This window comes from Nuphar pumila, chromosome 15, assembly GCF_984573655.1.
Source record: "Nuphar pumila chromosome 15, dmNupPumi1.hap1.1, whole genome shotgun sequence".
Taxonomy (NCBI): domain Eukaryota; kingdom Viridiplantae; phylum Streptophyta; class Magnoliopsida; order Nymphaeales; family Nymphaeaceae; genus Nuphar; species Nuphar pumila.
The window spans coordinates 11,299,039-11,320,017 of NC_143263.1; the positions used below are offsets into that span (position 1 = coordinate 11,299,039).

Sequence of the window (20,979 nt, forward strand, 5' to 3'; positions counted from 1 at the left end):
TTCGAGATCGAGGACCGGGCAGTCCATCCCGCACAGGTTTTGATTTTAACCTCTATTTCCGCCACTATCCCCATTCATGTCCTCCATACCTGATCCAAACTGGGCGGGGCGGGGCGGGGCGGGGCGAGGCCCCGTTTCCCCCAAATCGACTGCCATCAGCCCATCCCTACCAACCGACGCACAAATGAACACGTAGTGAAGCCGTTCTCCCCAGTCTCCACGTCCACAGGTTCACATGAGTGACGCAGCCCAATGCGGAAGATCATTCTTGTCCTTTGACCAACTGAGGAGGTTGACTTTCAACTGTCACTTTTAAAGAAACCCAATGATTATGGTTGTGAGGGAAAATCAAGCCGTCGTTGATATCAAGCCATTTTTATAAAATGTTTGGTATTTGGGAAGATACAAGAGTATTAAAAAGGAAATATTTTCATTTTATCTACGCGGCAAACAATAAACTTTGCCCTTAATTTTCAGAGTGAACAATGGGTTACGGAATGTTTTCCACGATGGCTTGAAAAGTGAGGAAGGGAGCTGCCGCCGAACGATCTTCCTGAATCCGACGCTTCCGATCTATCAAGAACGGGAGGTGTACTCCCCGGAAGAAACAAGAAGGTTTTAGGCGTCCGGAGGGTTTTAGGCGTCGGTTCCGAAGAGTGGCCGGGTTGAAGGCGTCGGGCGAGAAGGGAGGCGAATGGCGGTTCTGAGGATTCGCTCCTCCTCCTCGACCACCGCTCCGGCGGCGGCGAAACTATGGTTTAGGCTCCTGAGCACGACGTGCCGGGCGGTGGTCGTGCCGAGGTTCGGGGACCCAGGCGTGTTGGAGCTCCGATCAGGCCTGGAGATCCCCGATCTGAAGCCGCGCGACGTGCTGGTCCGGGCTCGCTCCGTCTCCGTCAACCCTCTCGACACTCGAGTGAGCTCCTCTCTCTCATTCTAGCCTTATGGATGCCCTCTTGGACATTTTATAGTCTTCTGTTTATAATTATAGAGCTCCTTCTTGTGGCGAGAAGGAGCTAGCTGCACACATCTCCACTGCACCCAGGGCAGGATTCAGGAATTTAAGCTAAGTGGGTGCAGAGCCATGAATTTAAGTTAGGCTGGGCACAAATGCACAGTAAAAAAGTTATGACAATAAACTATACTAACAAGTGCAAAAAAACATTGAGGAACTATATAGTTGTCATATTTATAATTAGGAACCTTGGTTGAAACTCATGTTTTCAGTAATAAAGAAATATGCATGTATACTTCCAGGGGCGTAGCTAGGATTCATGTGAGGGGGGGGGGGGGGGGCAAACAGGGGTGTAGCAAAAAAAAATTTATTTGTGTGATAGTCGGGGGTTCGGGGGCAGCGCCCCTGAATTTTTTTTTTTGAGATAAAATAAAAATGGCTACAATTATTAATAAAAATCTATTTCATATGAACAAATCAAACTATTTGCTGCAGTCAGGGCTGGGCTAAAAAATGGATAAAAATCTATTTCATATGGAATCAGGGCAGGGCTAGGACTGGGCTTTAAAAAAAAAAAAATTAACTGTTTGGGGAGGCAGGACTGGGCTACAGCCCAGTCCTGCCCCCCCCTAGCTATGCCCCTGTATACTTCAACATTTAGCTTCATTTGATATAAAGATCAAAGAAAGTACCTTCAATTAATAATGCACTGCGACTAAGCAAGCTTCGATCTTGAAATGCATTTAACAAGAAGTGACAAAGGAACAAAAAATTCTTACAAATAAATAGCTAATTAATTAATTAATCTTTCAAAAAATCTACAAAGAACATAAAAAATGTTTTATAAATAATTAGAACTAGTACAAGCCATTCAAAACTAAGAGGAACATAAAACATATTTAATAAATTTTATGTCTTTCACCAATTTATCTTTATCATAAATTTTTCAAATAACTTACAAAGAATCATATACTAATGATTATTAACAAGTAATAAGTAATTAATAAGTGAATAAGAATTGAATTAATTAAAAAAAAACAAATATATACTAATTGAAGAAACCTAAAATTCTCATCTATGCTAATTGAAACAAAAATAACTCAAATTCTATTATTCTAAGTTCTAACCGAAGTCAAGAATTACAAAAAAAAACACATGACACTCTAAAAGCATAATCCAAATTCATGTCATTTAAACAAATAAAAAATTGAAACTCTAATTCTTACATCATCAATATGCAAGGGGCTAACCCTCTGGTTTTCCTATAACTTGTGGAAAAGACAACTAGCATTCATCCTTAGTCTACGCTTCTCTGTAAATGATTTTCAAATTTTCAGTTTTTAGAAAATTAAATTATTTTACATGTTTTATCTGTCAAAACTAGATCGATAGAAAGTCAAAAAATCTTAATTACATGTATCAATAAAATCCTAAATTGAATGATTATCCAAGCAAAAGGATCTAAGTTATTGAATAAGTTAATTTTTTCTGGCCCAGGCTGCCCAGTTGTTCAGTCCAAGAATACGAATATGGAATACATCTCATTCTCAGCCAACGATTACAGCATAACATAACTGGATCCATAGAAACGAAGTAAAAAAAACAGATCACAAAACAAAGAACTCCAAACTCAAAAACCCACAAAAAAGAATAAAAAGAAGGAGCAAGATGATGAGTCCTTTTGAAATTTCAGAATCTTACATGAAAGATCTGATGGAATGAACGCTTGTATTGATGAGAAGTAGGTATTATTTTTAGACAAAGAGAGAGCGGAGGGGGCCACAACTTCAGAGAGAGAGAGAGAGAGAGAGATGGATGCCCGTGCCTGGGTGGTTGGGGTTAGGGGCAGAGCCTCGGGGAGGGTGGAATAGGGCGGGTAGGGTCGTAGAGGCGAAACAACCTAGTTGGGGTCACGACTCAGGCTACAAAGCCTCACAGTCGCAGAGAGAGAGAGAGAGAGAGAGAGAGAGAGAGAGAGAGAGAGAGAGAGAGAGAGAGAGAGAGAGAGAGAGAGAGTTTTGTTTGTTTAGGGCTAAATTGGGGGTGGGGGGATTGGATCAGTCACCGGTTCCCACTCTGACCTGGTCAGGCTGGGCACTGCACATGGGGTAGGGTGGGCACTGCCTACCCTGACCTATATCCCTCTTTAGGGATTTCTTCGGGTTAGGGTGGGCATGTGCCCACCCTCCTGTGAATGTGGCTCCACCCCTGATTGCACCCAAATGAACTCAAATACTGCCTAGATTAGGGCAAGTGAGCTTTGAAAATGAATTTGTGTTCCTTGAACGTATGGAAAATTCCACAGCCATTGCAATGATTCCCTCTTTCCGAGTGTATGAGTGCCGTGTCATGTTGATATGAGATATGCATGCTAAGAAAAGCGTCCTTTACTAGGTAACTATATGCATGATTTCTCTCTTGTTGTGGGCATCTAGGCATTCATATTAGGGATGCAAACAGTTCAGATTTCGGATCATGAAATACATTAGGGAGTCAGATCGGATCAAATTCGGAACAGTCAAAATTTGACCTTCTTGAGTTCGATCCGTTTGCAACCCTAATTCATATGAGTAGAATTTTCTTTGTTAGCAATATATATATATATATATATATATATATATATATATATATATATATATATATATATATATATATACCAGCCCACACCAAAGGCATAAGGATCTGGGCACTGTCTCGAAGACAAGCTTGGTGAAATAAACATGGTTGTGAAGATGCTGAACTATATATGTATACACACACACACACACACACACACACACACACACACACACACACACACACACACACACGAAAGGCATAAGGATCTGGGCACTGTCTCGAAGAGAGGCTCGGTGAAATAGACATGTTTGTGAAGATGCGGGTCATAGTCACAAATCTAGTTCTCGGGATATTCTCAGCGAGAGAATATATCGAGATATTTTAAAAAAATGTGTTTTTCTTGGAGAAAATTCTGGATAATCTTGACAAATAAAAAAAATAGAAATATATATTTTGAAAGAGAGGAAAAAAATATTAGTTTGTATTGGAGATAAAGAGAAAGAGAATGGAAAGAAAATAAAGAGCTTGTAGTTTTGGGCTGAGCACTATGCTATTATTGCCCCTTCATATGGGATTAGTCCCATATCAAAGAGAATGGGTGAGGGAAGCCTCTAACATACTTTATAAAAAGGGGGCCTCCGGCCCTCCCCTCCCTTCTGCTTAAAAAAAGAAGCCTGCCCAACTAACATGGGGTGGGCATTAAATGCCTTCCTTATTTTAAAAGGTTGGGCTAGCTCTCTTTTTCAAGAAAGTAGAAGAGGTAAAAGGATGAGCATTAAAAGCTTCTCTCATTTTCAAGAAAGTAGGTGAGGCAATCAAAATAGTTTTTTTTTTTTAATATTTTAGTTGTTTAGCTCTTGATATAATGCCTTATTTTAAAAGGTTGGGCTAGCTCTCTTTTTCAAGAAAGTAGAAGAGGTAAAAGGATGAGCATTAAAAGCTTCTCTCATTTTCAAGAAAGTAGGTGAGGCAATCAAAATAGTTTTTTTTTTAATATTTTAGTTGTTTAGCTCTTGATATAAATGTGAAATATTTGTGATAATATCGCTAGATATTAAAAGTAAGCGAGATTTTGAAAATCTTGCAATATTATCGGGAATGTTACGTTTTGTGAATATTTTGCTATAATATCGTGAGATTTTGAAAATATCAGCGATATTTATGACTTAGATGCAGACTACTTGCACCTGGAGTCCTGGACAGAAAGACCCTATGAAGCTTTATTGTTCCCTGGCTCGGCTTTGAACGTTTCCTATGCAGCTTAGGTGGACAGTGAAGAAGGGCTCCACCCAGGGGCACCTGAGCCATCAGTGATGCCACTCTATAAGAGCTATAATTCTCTCTCTCTCTCTCTATATATATATATATACTGTCAACTGTAACAGTTCTGTAGCATCATTCTCTAATAATAAGATTGTTTATCAGTTGATGGATTTAACTCTCATATGTTTTTGATCCGTCAACAGTAAACAGTCCTGTAGCATCATTCCCTAATAATAAGATTGTTTATCACTTAATGGATTTAACTCTCATATCTTTAGCTGCCGATGAAGGTAGTTCCAATCCTGAATCATGTCTATATAAGTTGAAGGGTAGGTGTGAAACCCTATCCACATGGATGGGGTACAGATTCTTAGATGTGTGTCCATGTGGATTCAACAGAAAAACCAAACTGCCAAAGCAAAAACACCTTTAGCAACAGTTGTGATCACTTCTAAACACTTTTTTATGGCAGTCTTAACTGCTGCTAAAGGTGCACTTTGCAAGAACTATGCAAATCTGATGATGGCAGTCTGTCCACACGCCACACAACTAAGAACACAAACTTTGTTGGATTCTATTGTTGATTCCATATGTTAAAGGTATATGTAAGATTAAGGCTCTGTTTGGGAGCCTTAAAACAGAGGTGTGTTGCAGTTTCCCTAGTTATCCCATGCTCCCTGTTGTGTGGGAGCAGTGATTCTGCCAAAACACTGCACTGTTAATGTAGTTGACAGCCCCAACACCACATTTCAACACCATTCACAAGATGATGTTTTTGGCAACTCCCATCAAAACCACATTTTGGGAAAACAATATTTTGGCAACACATAGAAATGGTGTTTCCATGTCAATGCAGGGTTCCCAAACAAAGCCTAAAAGATGATGGACTTTCTTTGTGCAACTTTGGGAAAGAGAAATTTCATAATCTACACCTCTTTAGGAGTAAGGAATTGATTTTGGGCCTTAGAGGCTCCTGCCTGGGGAGTAGGAGTGGGCAACAGTTTGAGCACCCTGTGGGTCAAGGGGCACCCAGTCCGGCTGAGCCAGGTCAGCGTTGGGTATTTGAAGCCCAAATCCGGTATAGACCTGGCGTGATCTAGCTGAATTAGTCCTAGTCCATCCATTATATGGGCTTGTTCATTGCCCAACCCTACTAAGGAGCTCGTGTTAGTTGTTTGATGGGTTGACTGGTTCAGGAGTACTTTTTCTCCTTGAGCACCTTGTGGGTCATGGGCTGCCCAGCCCAGCTGGGACAGGTCTGGGTTGGGTATTTGAAGCTCAAACCCGGTCTAGACCTGTCATGATCTAGCTGAATTAGTCTGGGCCCCATCCAATGTATGGGCTTGTTCATTGCCCAGCCCTACTAAGGAGCCTTGTGCTAATTGTTTGATGGGTTTCACTGGTTAAGGGTTATTTTTTCCCCTTAGAAAAGTGACTCCTTGGAACATCATCCCCTTGCACATTGTATAGTCTTTTCTCATATATTTTTCTCCCTTCTTGAAAAAACAATAAGAATTTCCTCATAGTTTCTATGTGTAGTATTCATAGTTAAGTTATAGCTGTAAAGTTTTCTTGGTTTAATCCTTCTATATGTAGCTAGGATCAAGCCTGTGTTTTATGATACCATGTTAGCATTTTCATTTAATTACTGTTTTGTGTTTTTTATTTCAATAGTTTTTACTGAGCTAGTAAATTCTATGAAAATACATTGTTATTCATTTTCCAAGTTTTTTTTTATCTTGCTTGAAAATTCTGAATTGTTAATGAGTTGTATGGAATATTTTCCTTCAACGACATCAAAAGTTTTGTTTTTTTGTCAATCAGCTTCTTGTTAGAATATTGTACATTTCTTTTTGTTATTTGTTCATTTTTCATATTCTTCAGATGCGATCTGGTTATGGTCGTTCCATATTTGAACCGCTGTTGCCTCTTATTTTGGGTCGTGATGTTAGTGGCGAAGTTGCAGCTGTTGGAGCTTCTGTTAGTTCACTTAACGTTGGCCAAGAAGTTTTTGGTGCATTGCATCCAACTGCTATTAGGGGTACATACACTGACTATGCAATTCTTTCCGAAGATGAGCTTACTCGGAAACCACCTTCATTAACACATGTGGTTAGTGAACTTGTAGCTGCTTTGACTGTTTATATTAGTAGTTTGACAAAACCTGTCCTGCACATAATTATTTCACTTATTATATATTTAATTGTGAGTAGGCTTTCCTCTCTCCCACTATTAACTCTTCTTGAATATTGAGATGCTTCTGTTAAAGCTTGTATTTGCTTTTAATCTTTACGAATTCTAGGTATCTCTTGTTACTTCCTTGGAGATAAAGTACATTCCTTATTTTTCAATATTCGATTTGTTTTGCTTTTGTGTTGTATGAATAATTTTCTCTTTACTTTTAATGTTGAATTTTAACCACCTATACAGTTGTAGGATCCGGCATTAATGAAATGATGGTGGTATGTTTTTTGGTGACATTCAAAACAGAAAGAATGAACCAGAATCTCCCACAAGTTTTTGATATTCAAAACATTTATTTATGAACCCTTACAGTACATTACTGAATGTATTATGTCTAAATCAGCTAAAGGTGATTTACATATTCTGATAGAATCTTTTCCATTGTGCAACATGAAACAAGTGGCTTTGTGTGTTGATAAATAAAATCTTTTCAGCCTATCTATTCTATGCACCCAGAACTGACCAGCATGCTCTGGGTTTGGCATAAAGCAGCATACATGCAACCTATGTAGGTGTGGCCTGATTAAGATGCTCCTTGGTGCTATTAAGTTGTTGGTTTGATTTACATGGATTTGAACTCAACCTGATTTTAACTTCAAGGGGCCTGTCAGGTTTGGATGTGTCTGCATGCCAGATATTGGCACTAGATGGCACAGATATGGCTGCAATTTGTGTTGATGTTACTTGATTGAAGCAAGGAAAAATGAAAAACAAATGCAAGACAGTTTCTTGCAGTATGACTCTTGTTTATCCAAACAAGAAAATCACCTTGTGAAACATCATGAATATACCATTGAAGCAAGTCTTCTTATCATGGAGAAATAAACCAAGAGGAAAACACACACAAACAACAACTCCACGTAATCATATGTATGAAACATTTTTCTGAAATTGTCAATTATAATTTTGGAAATGACTAACATTCTCCTACAACCTAGACTCAGAAAACTAACTGACCTGAGCATTTTAGGCGAGTTTGACTTATGTCCTAATTCCCAAATTGACAAGAAATGAATAAAAATAACAATGATACCCCGTGAAAGAGTTGAAAAATTACCACTTTGCCCTTCAAATAAACAAGGACAACTCTGGATACACTACCCTTGGCTCTTGTTGCATTCTCAACTTAAATCACAACTACATGCCTGCTAATAGAGCAAAATGAATGTACTCTTGTTGTCCTTGTTCATCAATTTTTCTTGGATAAACAACAAAGTAGGCCAGTTTTATTTCCATAACAAAAATATTTCATATTATCTTTACATGCATCATTGAGCTTGCCCAGCAGCGGGCCAACTTAACCCATGCCATTTTGCTGCTTAGACCTCAAACTCAAGTCTGATCTGAACTATTGATATACAACAACAACAACAACTACGCCTTCATCCCAAAACAATTGGGGTCGGCGATATGAACCAACAAAGAAAATCATTTTGGGTCTTCCACATGAATCCTTCTCCTCCTATCATTTTTATCCAATGTCATGTCCTCGGTGAGGTTCAATGCATTCATATCCTTTCCTATCATCTCCATCCAAGTCTTTCTAGGCCTACCTCGACCTCTTTTAACTAATATATTTTCCCATTTCTCCATCCTTATAACTGGAGCATCATTAGGCCTTCGCCGAATATGTCCAAACCACCGTAAACGATTCTCTCTTATCTTATTTTCAATGGGTGCAACGCCTACCTTCTTACGTATCTCCTCGTTCTGAATCTTATCTTTTATTGTATTTCCACACATCCATCTAAGCATACGCATCTTAGCTACACTCATTTTTTGAATATGATGTCTCTTGGCAGCCCAACATTTCGTACCATATAGTAAAGCAGACCTAATAGTCGTCCTATAAAACTTTCCCTTCAACCGCAATGGCATTCTACGATCGCACAACACTCCAGTTGCACTTTTTCATTTCATCCACCCAACCTTTATCCTATGATTTACATCTCCATCAATTTCTCCATACTTTTGAATGATAGATCCCAAATATTTAAAACAATCATCCACCAATATTTCTTGCTCACCAAGCTTCACTATACTCCTATCACTACTTCGTTGCTTACTAAACCGACATTTCATATATTCTGTCTTACTCTTACTCAACTTAAAACCTCTTGCTTCCAATATCTGTCTTCATAATTCTAACTTAGCATTAACCCCAGCTCTAGACTCATCAATCAAAACAATATCATCAGCAAACAACATACACCATGTCATATTTCCTTGAATTGATCTCGTAAGCTCATTCATCACTATAGCAAATAGGAAATGACTTAAAGCAGATCCTTGATGTAACCCAACTGTTATAGAAAAATTGGTTGTCACCCCTCCACAAGTGCAGACATTGGTTACTACTCCTTCATACATATCCTTAATTATACTAATGTACTTGAGAGAAACACCTTTCTTCATCATTGTCCACCAGAGAACGTTCCTAGGTACTCTATCATATACCTTCTCCAAATCAATAAAAACCATATGCAAATCTTTGTTCCTCTCTCTATTTCTCTCAATAAGTTGTCTAAGAAGATGCATAGCTTTCATAGTTGATCTTCCAGGCATAAAACCAAATTGATTCTCCGATATCATGACAACCTTCCTCAACCTAAACTCAATCACCCTCTCCCAAAGTTTCAGAGTATGACTCATGAGTTTTATACCACGATAGTTTGTGCAATCTTGTATATCACCCATATTCTTATATAGAGGCACTAAAGTACTTTTCGTTCACTCATTAGGCATCTTATTTGTCCGCCAAATCTTGTTAAAAAGATTTGTCAATCATTCTAAACCTTTCTCTCTCAAACATTTCCAAGCCTCGATAGGTATACCATCTGGGCCAACTGCTCTTCTTGATTTCATTTTCTTCAAAGCCTTTACAATTTCTTTTGAATCTTGCGCATGAAGTCACGATTTATCTCATGAAAAGGAATGGACAAATCTCCAAGATCCTGAGCATGACATCTATTAAATAGCTTATCAAAATAATCTTTCCATCTCTCCTTAATCTCCTCATCTTTGACTAAAACCCTTTGTGTTTCATCTTTGATACATCTAATCATACCCAAATCCCTCGATTTCCTATCTCTCATCTTTGCAAGCCTATAAATATCCTTCTCGCCCTCTTTGGTATCCAACTTGTCATAAACCTCCTTATATACCTTATCTCTCGCGTTTCGAACTACTTTTTTAGCTTCCTTCTTTGCTATCATATACTTCTCCAAATTCTCATTATCACGACTCTTACTTAGATTTCTATAACACTCTCTTTTAACCTTAATAGCTAATTTGACATCCTCGTTCCACCATATATCATTATCTGAATTATTGATATATGGCTAGATAATTTGGTTTATTTTAAATGGTCATCTCTTTAGGTTATCCAATGAGCACAAGCGGCATCAAAGTTCTTCCAGGCTTCCAGCCCTCAGGGTTGCCACTGAGAGCCAAGTGGATTTATTTAGCAGTCACTAAAAGAGAGCAATAATCAGTGTGCATTCAGCTTTTCATTTTCTAGTGTTTTTAATCTTACTGTAGCAGGGCTATGCGTACTATGCTGGGAATGATTTCACTGGGAAGTATCCACATTTAACTCTTGTTTCTTCTTGGTTTTGAAAACCTGATCTTGTTTACAATGTTAACAACTTAAAGAAACTCATAACTAGATTAGTTGCATCCAACAATGTTGGCACAATATTGATCAGGAACAAGGCTGATATAGATGGAAGTGAACGTATGAATGAGGCTGATGAGAGTTTAGACTTTAGAGCTCACCCGGAATCTATGTCACATAGGTGCGGGTGCGGATGCGGATGCGGGTCGGCGATGCGGCACTTTAAAAAAACTTGGGTGCGGGGGTGCGGGGAGGATATATATATATTTTAATAGTTTTAAGTTAACGCTATGTGTATTTGTGTGCATTTATGTATTTATATATATATATATATATAATATAGATATAAATGGACTTGATTAGGGTTAACTGAATCTACTTTTGGATAGAAATGGACCTCAGTGTGGTTGACTTCACCTGACACAAAGGAAGCTGTGTCCAAGTGTCGCACCCACCCGTGTGCGGGTGCGGTGCCATGTTAGAAGGGTCCGTGTGACATAGCCCGGAACACATTTTCCTGAGGAGTTGAAAGTTTTTAGCTGGCTTTTTCTTGTCTGTCTTTTTATTCTGATTTGGACAATAGAGTTGAGTCCTATGTCACATGGGTGCAGGTGCGGGGATTCGGCACTTCCAAAAAACCCGGGTGCGGGGGTGCGGCAGGGGCAAAAATAAAAATAAATAATATATATATATATATATATATATATGCGACACGGGTTTTTTCAAATTTCATTTTATATACAGCTGCACACACCCATTTCGTCAGGAGAACAGTGGAAATCCTTTACTAAAAAGAACCATCATTATCATTTATTATGGAGAGAGAAAATCCTTTACGAAATTGAAAAGGCAGGAGCAGCAGCTGCTGTCATTTATTGTGGAGAGAGAAAATCCTTTACGAAATTGAAAAGGCAGGAGCAGCAACTGCTGTCATTTATTGTGGAGAGAGAAAATCTTTTACTAAATTGAGAAGGCAGCTGCTAGCAGAATTTTTTTTAAAAAAAAATTTCGCAGCCCATTTCGTAGGGCAATTTTTTTTTTTAAAAAAAAAAAATCCAAACAAAAATGGACCGAAATGATCCTGGGTGCGGTCAACGCACCCAGGATTGGGTTGACTGCACCCGGTGCCGCACCCGCATCCGCGTCGAGTCGAGTCGACGCGGGTGCGGCACCCTGCTAGCCGAATCCCTGTGACATAGGTTGAGTCTGAATCATATTTTGGGCATGATGATAGTGATGGGCATATGTTGGTAACTGAAGCGTATGTTAACTGTAGTCAGATAAGGTAGAACCGTAGAAGACTTTAAAATCTGGAGTTTGGACGGTAGAAAACAAAATAGAATATTCTATTGAGTCAGAGATTTCAGCAGATCAGTTCTTTGGACTGCATTCTTAGGAGATTACTCCTTGTTCTGATTCAATATTGCATGTTTCCTTTTGTTTTTTCATGCCTGGATAATGCTTAAATCTTGTATCCGATAGTTGGGCACCGACAACAATTGGCAGTTAAGGGAAGAAATGTTGTTTCCTAGGAAGCCTTATTGTATTTTAAGATCACTGGACTGACTTCTGACTAATCCTACATATGCAATATCCAGTAGGGGTGATTTATATTTGCAAATCTTGGGTTTTGTTGGAAAGCAGAAACTCTCATATTGCATCCTTAATGAAAAGTAAACTACAGAAAAAAAACATTATCAGGTCTATGAATAGTCCATATACAGGGAAAAGGTTGCGTCATTTGCTCTGTCATAGAATTGCTGATAGGCCAGTCCCATGCAAACATGTGTCATGGGTTCCCTCTTTCTTCCAGTGGGACCCAACATGTCCACATGGAATTCGTTTGTCACTACCATAGAATGGAATTGGCTTGTCGTTGGCTCTTTGACATATTGTTGAAGTCTTGAAGATAGGGCTTTTGACTTGTCGTTGGCTCTTTGACATATTGTTGACCGTAGGGATTTTGTCCTGTGTTCATCACATATGGTGCAATGGCTGACCATGTATTAGCAATAACATATTAAAGACTGCATGAATTCTTTGGCAATAAATGCAGGCTTGTGTTTTCTCCCAAAAAATGAGGAGAAAAGACTCACTGGAGGAAATTAAAAAAATATAGATAATGCAACAGAGCATGCCCTGATAACAGGGGATCGACCAAGCAAGGATAACCCTGATTAATGCACATGGCACTTCTACATTGGTAGGACTACTTGTTCAAGTTTCTGACTGTATGCAATCATGCTCATATAGAAAGATATCTGGATTTTTTTATACAACAACAACAACAACAACAACAACTACGCCTTCATCCCAAAACAATTGGGGTCAGCGATATGAGCCAAAAAAGAAATTCATTTTGGGTCTTCCACATGAATCCTTTTCCTCCAATCATTTCTATCCAACGCCATGTCCTCGGTGAGGTTCAAAGCATTCATATCCTTTCCTATCATCTCCATCCAAGTCTTCCTAGGCCTACCCCTACCTCTTTTAACTAATATATTTTCCCATTTCTCCAACCTTCTAACTGGAGCATCATTAGGCCTTCGCCGAATATGTCCAAACCACCGTAAACGATTCTCTCGCATCTTATTCTCAATGGGTGCAACACCTACCTTCTTACGTATCTCTTCGTTCCGAATCTTATCTTTTATTGTATTTCCACACATCCATCTAAGCATCCGCATCTCAGCTACACTCACTTTTTGAATATGATGGACTGCTTTACGTATCTCTTCGTTCCGAATCTTATCTTTTTAATATCTGGATTTTTTTATATGACCTAAATTTATGCCAAGAAATTAACCGATTGATCCATTATTTATCTGAACGTCGTCACCAAGGCCACAAAAGTGCCAACAAGTTCGACCTTCAAAATTCCACCTGTAACTGGGTAGAGCAGTCCAATTGTTACGAAGTGGTGCAAAACCCAATATACAAAAGGAATTAAAGCACAAACACAATTTATTTAACCAAAAAAAAGAAATAATATATTTATACATTCATAAGAACAACAAGAAATAAAATAAATAATTTTTACTAATAACAAAATAAACAAAAATTGCAAATGAACCTCACTATAAAACACTCAAACGCACCATATATTCATCCATCCTCTCTCACCTATACAATAAAAGGATGGACAATATATAAAGGAAGACATAACATCTAATTTGACTAGTCAAACTAGCCGTTAGAGCTAGAGCTAGTCCTAATGGCTAGTTTGACTAGTCAAACTAGTTGTTAGAGAAAATCCCAACAACTACTTTGACTATTCAATCTAGTCATTAAAGCTAGTCAAACTTGCCATTAAAACCCCAAGGCTTGTTGGTCATTCAGAAAATGACCAAAAAAAAAGAAAAGCAAAAAACAAAAATACATGTAGTCATTTTAATAATGACCACAAAACCTAATCTAACCTAAAGTATGCTATGAGTGTATTTATTAATCTAATAGGTATACCTAAATTATACCTCTCCTAAAATACATAAAAGGCATACCTAAAGTAAAATATACCTTGAATACAACTCAAATTAAATGTACAAGAATACACATCAAAAGAAAGAAAGAAAATACCTAAATTACACTTAAAGTGTACTTTGGTATATACAAGACAAATACAACAACATACGGAAATGTTACATATATCTTAACACCAATGTCTGCACTAAGTTAAGTTTTAGAGTTTTTTTCTTTTATATTTCCATTTTTCCCTGGGGTTTTGGTGGTAATAGCAATGTACAGAAAATATCACCGTTCTTTTTGTTTCCATGTCAGATGATGTACTTTGTCATAATTATTTCTACCTGTACATGATTGTTGCCAAATGCACTGTGTGATCCTGTAGGAAGCAAGTGCAATCCCCTTTGCTGCATTGACTGCATGGCGAGCTTTGTATGGTACTGCTCGAATTTCCATTGGGTATGTTACCTGTTTTTTTATTGAATCAGCATTTGCTATTCTCTTCATAAATGAAGCTGTGCGGCTGCATATCGAACTAGAAAGCAATTAAAGAGTGTGTTTAGGGGATTTTTTCTACTTTGGGGCAATGCCACAAATCTCATTCTCGGGAAGTCTAATAAGGAAAGACTGTAAATTAAAAATTGTGGGAAAATATGAGGACCATATCAGAATATATAAAAATAAAAATATATAAAACGGTAAGGAACATAGCAAATATAAAGTGTCAGAAAAAGTGCTTTTATAGCATTGATATCAAGTTGGTGGTGTTCTGGAAATAATGTGTTTTTTCCTAGAATGTATCAGTTTTCAAAAATATTACAGTAAAATCTCGACATTTTTCAAATTTGGCCAGCACATAGACTGGCATATTCCAACTACTGCTTGTCCATAGTACAAAAAGCTGCCCTGGAGGGTCAACACAAGGATTAATTCCAATCATGATCGGTTTGGGATTATCTCCGGAAATTTCATAAAGAAATCATCTATCACCCCTAGATTGCATACTTTTCATGTTTATTTGTTCCACTAATGCTGAATCATTTGAACATTACATTTTCCTCAATTGATGGTGTTTCTCACTAGTTCACCATGCCATTTGCTGTACGGGCATGGATTAAAAATGGCCAATAATGAAAATCTTTGAGTGGAAGTATGCTGTTTAATTCAATCACATTATATTGTTTGGCGTTCTTGTGATTCCTTGTGTTTTCATTTTTAGTCAAAGGTTGTTAGTTATTGGTGGAGGAGGTGCAGTTGGACAGTCTGCAATTCAGCTGGCAGTGGATAAAGGGTGTAGTGTCTCAACTACATGTGGAAGTCAAAGTATTAGTCGACTTCAGGCTGCTGGTGTCGAACAGGCTGTTGACTACACTGCAGAGGTAGTAGATGCTCGGTTTGCTTTTCTGTTATATTTCCCATTAAGGAATTTGTGGTTAGCCTGATACAGCCATATCTTTTGCGGGAGTTAATGTCACTAAAGCATTCTTTCCCACGTGTAGTATGTGGGTGCTTGTGAATGTTGGATATTAAACTGTCATGACATTGTTATTTGTCTTTTGATAGAAGTCCAGGAAACTTTCCAAGTATGTGTCTAGTTATTACTCTATCTCTGTTGTTGCTATTTCATTTGTTGGAATTTTGCTGTCTCCAATTTACAGGATATTGAGTTTGCGCTTAAGGGACCATTTGATTCTGTGTTAGATACCATTGGAGCCCAGGAAACAGAAAGAATAGGTGTTAATCTGCTAAAGAAAGGTGGGCACTATATGACACTGCAGGTACCACATTATTGGCCATAACTTTTTTTAGGCTTTGGACGTGTTACTGGAATTCTACTTCCAAAGAATAGCCTTAATTTTCATTTTGCAGGGAGAAACAGCCACCTTATCCGATAGGTATGGGTTAGCTGTTGGCATTGCTATGGCTACTGCCATATTGCTCAAGAAACAGCTTCAATATCGGTATTCCCACGGGATAGGTATGAGTTTTCAAACTAACTGTTTGAATTCATATTTCAAGAGTGTTGTCTACTCTGAACAATGTGATGTTTATGATTTCATGTTAATACCTTCTTTAACTGTTAGGGCATGTTTGGTAATGTCTCAAGATTTGGAGTCTCATGCAAATGAAAGAATGAACCTCATTGGCACGGCTAAATAAACATCAGAAAATGGGCAGTGAGAAACCAACTCCCATTTGCCTTTTCAAATGTGAGTAGTTTTCTCATTTATGTGAGAAACAGAATTGCAAGGGATCTTTCTTGCAATTCTGATTCATGTTACTCCAAATCAAATTTGATTTGGAGTCATGACTCAGCAAACCAAATATACTGTTATGTGACACCTATATGTGAATATCAGTGTACCTGATGTATTAATGTGTTTAATATTGCAGCTACCATTTTGAAACTACTGCTGGACAGTAATTTTCACTAAAAATCCCTATGTTTGGTTTTGATTTTGCCACTTGTTTCTTTGAATTTTGTTGATCATTCTTATTGCAGGAATCTCCACTTGGAACTGTATCCTTGCAATGCTATATATTTTGTTTACTCTCTTAAGACTCTTTTGAAGCTTTTGTTAAAATATGATGTATATTTATATATACATATCTATATATATAGATTACGACACATATACATATATATGATATATATATGTCTATGTGTCTCTCTCTCTCTCTCTATATATATATATATATATATATATATATATATATATATATATATATATTTGTAAAACCCGATAGGGGTATTTCTGTCATTTCACCTGTACACGCATATCCTTGATATGCTTTTTCTTTTCTTTCTTTTTCCTTTATTCTTTTTCCTTTTTCTTTTTTTAGTTTTTCTTTTTAATCATTTGAGAGGGGTCCACATAGAGTCGTTGGACCCCTCCAACGGTCATAAATATGACCGTTGGAGGGGCTCCAACGACTCTATGGGAGCCCCTCCTTGGGTCCCTTGCTGTGTATAAATAAGGGGCTCAGCCCCATGTATTTTCTAAGCTTCTTGTGAAGCATTCTATGAAGTGAAGAATATTTTTTACCTCTTTTTGTGCTTGATCACTTTTTGTGGTTTATTTTTGCCCCTTTGTGGCCTCTTGTGTATGTGCGTGCTTCCGTGCTTTCGCTTGAAGACTTTGCCCTTTTCATTGGGCACTTCATTACAGCTTTTATCTGTAGCATATTTCATTTTCTGATGCGTGTACACTAAGTTTATTGGGGACATTATCTCTGAACCTTCTTTGGTTTTTAGGAGTGTTTTATACCTCCCTTTCAAATTGAATTTTCAGTTGTGGTGCATGATACTAACACCATTCCATGTATCCAGTTATGACCATTGATTTTTCAGTTTTCATGTACCCCATTCAACAGGTCCTACTATGAGCAATCAATTCTCAAATTTGATAAAAGTTATATATATATATATATATATATATATATATATATATATATATATATATATATATATATATATATATATATATATATATATATATATATATATATATATATATATATATATATATATATCAAGTGCTTCCAAGTGATAGACAACACTGGGGCAGTCCATGGAACCATGTATAGTATGGCACATACATCAACAGATAAGTTGATTTTTTTTTTGAGAGGAACAGATAAGTTGGTTTTGCTTGAAGGGGCTTGTGATAGTTCTTTAATAAACTTGCTGTAATACCTGAATGGGCATTTGATTGCGCAGACAGCAGCATCTGCGGGTTGCTGCTGTCCGCGCTCCATGTGCAAGGCAGAAACGGTGGACGCGTGGGACACCTGGAACATGGTGTCCCACGCATCCAGAGGGACACCTTTGAGATGTCCCGCGGTGTTCCACCCCTTCCCCTGGTGTCTGGGGAACTTGGGACCAAAAAAAGAGAGAATGGAGCACCTTGGACAAAACTCGAGTTGTCTAGACTGCCTTTGCGCCCGGCCAGCAGTGTCCAGTCAGACCTGTTCTACACAGTTCTGTCTGTGCAATCAAGCGTCCCCTGAAGAACTCTTAAATGTCCTTGCCCCATATTGAGACTAGCAGTCTATTGCTTCCATTTTTCTTTTCACTTTTATTTCTAGCAATCATATCCAAAGACATGGAACATATTATCAAGCACATCATAGCACTAATGAAATGTGACAGTTAACTCCAGTATTTGGAGAGCTGTTTATATGACTAAAATCATACTAGCGTGCTACTCAAGTTTATCATGTCATGTTGAGGAATTCAATACGTAATTAAACATGTCAATGTAATATTTATCCCTTCGATGGCTGCCTTGAGATTATGAATCTATCAACATTCATGAAGTTTTCTAGTTTCAGCTGAGAGTCATGAAGGTCGAAATCATTTTATCCTTTACTCATTAAAAGGTTTAAGGCATCTATCCATGCGAATGACTGTTTCTTCAAGGAGCCATTGTTTTTGCTTGACATTAAACATTGTGTACTTAAAGAATATTAAAAGTGGAGAACTGTTAAAATCAAGTCAACTGCTGAATGACCAGTGGCTGATAAAGAGCCTGGTAGCCACATGGGTGTAAGAAGCAGTATCATTGACTGCAAATGTTCAAAGTTGGAACATTGCTAAAAGATGTTTTTCCAAGCGGTAACGCGGCTTGAATGGACAATGGTTATATAATTTCGTTTTTCCTTTGCCCCTTTTATTTAGGCTCTGTTTGGGAGCCTTGAATCAGAGGTGTGATGCAGCTTCCCCTAGTGCTCTCATGCTTTCTGCTGCTTGGGAGCAACGGTGTTGCCAAAACACTGCATTGGAAATGGAGTTGGCAGCCATTCACAAGATAATGTTTTGGCAACTCCATAGTCAAGACCACATTTTTGCAACACATAGAAATGGCATTTCCATCTCATTGCAAGGCTCCCAAACAAAGCCTTAATATGCACAGGGTGGAATTGACAGACTTCTTAAAGCTGAAGACTTATTATCACGGCATTTGGCCACCTCCCTCTTCATGACGGTTTGTTCAAGTCACTGATTCCAACACTCTGCTCTTGTGATCTGCAGAGTATTCGTGGACTTATATGCGAGCAGATTCTGAAGGGCTCCAGGAGATACACAGGCTCGCTGAAGCTGGAAAGCTGAAGATCCCTGTAGAGAAGACATTTCCGCTTGCACAAGCAAGAGAAGCTCACGAAGCCAAAGAAAAGCGGCTCATTTCTGGTAAGGTTGTGCTGGAGATTGACTGATCAAAATGGTGAAGGGCATCTCTCTCTCTCTCTCTCACAAGACCACTGGGCACGAAATTGTACATAATCGTTTCATTTCATTTCCATGGAATACTGTTCCTTAAGGCCTATTAGGTATCGGTACTCTCTTTATCGCCTTTCTCTCAATTTGTTCTTAAGCACCGGAGGAAAAGTTCGTTGTCACTGATAGATTTGTTCTTGTATAAGTGATGAGGATGCCAACCTTGGCCAAATGATCAAGGTCTCTCTCTCTCTCTCCCTCCCATATTGTGAGTACTTTTTATAGGGGTGGCTGGAATCTACACAGCCTTTTCAAGACGTGTTCACGTTATATGCAGCAGTTACCGCATGGTGGCCATGCAGCAACCTGCCTGACAGCCATCCATCTTGGCATTTTTTGAGATGGGTGTGGTTTCCATCTCTATAAATGTTGAGATAGACGGTTAGCAGTAGTGGAGCTGCATGCTCCGCTGCATAAAAAATGACCTCTTTCAAGAATGCATGTGGGGGAAGCAAGAAAATGAAAATAATCTAATAGAGCAGAACTAAATAGGCTTCTGGAGCATGCTTCGAATAAACGGTCAGGCATTGGGCCAGGTCTGCTGTAAGTGCACGTTTGGAAGTGAGAAAAATGTGAAAATTCTACAAAAAATAATTATCGCAGAATCCTCCAATGCGCATCCAAAGGAGAGAATTTTTCATATGAAAAGTTTTTGTATTTTTCTCGACAAGACATTGTATCAGTTGAAACATGAAAGGGGTGAACTGTTTTCCTATCTTTATCCAATCAAGCTATCTTATTGGACTCATTGGGTTACAACTACTTTTAAGTGAAAAAATGAAAAAGATTCAGATAAATTAGTCAAAAGTTCAAGGATGAAAATAAACCTTTATATATATATATATATATATATATATATATATATATATATATGGGTAGGTGCTTGACGCTTTTTGTGCCTAACGATCTTTGGAGAGGTTTTTATTTTTTTCTAAAATCTGACCATACTTACAATTTTAAAAAAATATTCATTGCTTAAATAATCATTTTTTCCTCAAAAACACTAGATCTAAGTGTGAATTCCTAGCAAATAGATCATGCCTGCAGGGTCAGATTTTTGAAAGGCAACTTGAAAACCCCTATCCACTGGAAGTAGGCACAAAAAAGGCATTGACCCATTACTCTCTCTCTCTCTCTCTCTCTCTCTATATATATATATATATATATATATATATATATATATATATATATATATATATATATATATGGACAAAACTTGCAATTTGGTTTGAAAAAGAAAAAAGTAAATATGGATGAGTAAGACATTGAATTTTATGCTCTAGGTGGGAACCGTAGGTTGGGGTTGCAATGTTCCACATGTAAAATAAAAATAGTGAATGATTGTACTTTCTTTGCAAAATGTTGCTTTTTTCAAAATGCTTACAAATTTTGACAAAATCACACTCATATCCAAAATAGCTGATATTCATTTTTTTTAGAATATTTTTGCACATGTGAACTTATTGAGGTTTGCGCAATATATATGTATGTTGTAGGAAGTTCACAACTTGTCAATAAAAAAGATATTCTACAAACATTTACAAATACAACATGACCTTTATAAATATAGTACAACCTTTACGAAGATAAACCACAAATCTC

General features: G+C 37.8%; 1 protein-coding gene across 1 annotated transcript; it reads left to right on the forward strand.

The window, feature by feature from the left end:
• Nucleotides 1–544: 544 nt before the first annotated feature.
• LOC149814481 (GroES-like zinc-binding alcohol dehydrogenase family protein) lies at nucleotides 545–19,579 on the forward strand. The gene is made up of 7 exons (XM_089989786.1): nucleotides 545–916; nucleotides 6,662–6,889; nucleotides 14,485–14,558; nucleotides 15,319–15,478; nucleotides 15,758–15,877; nucleotides 15,969–16,077; nucleotides 19,135–19,579. Exons 1-7 carry the CDS (start codon nucleotides 695–697, stop codon nucleotides 19,314–19,316), a joined length of 1,095 nt encoding a protein of 364 aa, XP_089845912.1. The 5' UTR covers nucleotides 545–694; the 3' UTR covers nucleotides 19,317–19,579.
• Nucleotides 19,580–20,979: the final 1,400 nt, after the last annotated feature.

Excerpts from the sequence above, each read along its gene's own strand:
- LOC149814481 (XM_089989786.1), top strand. The coding sequence starts at position 695 with ATGGCGGTTCTGAGGATTCGCTCCTCCTCCTCGACCACCGCTCCGGCG. Across the intron at positions 14,559-15,318 it reads ACTGCTCGAATTTCCATTGG|TCAAAGGTTGTTAGTTATTG; the intron begins GTATGTTACCTG and ends TTTCATTTTTAG. Across the intron at positions 15,878-15,968 it reads GGCACTATATGACACTGCAG|GGAGAAACAGCCACCTTATC; the intron begins GTACCACATTAT and ends TTCATTTTGCAG.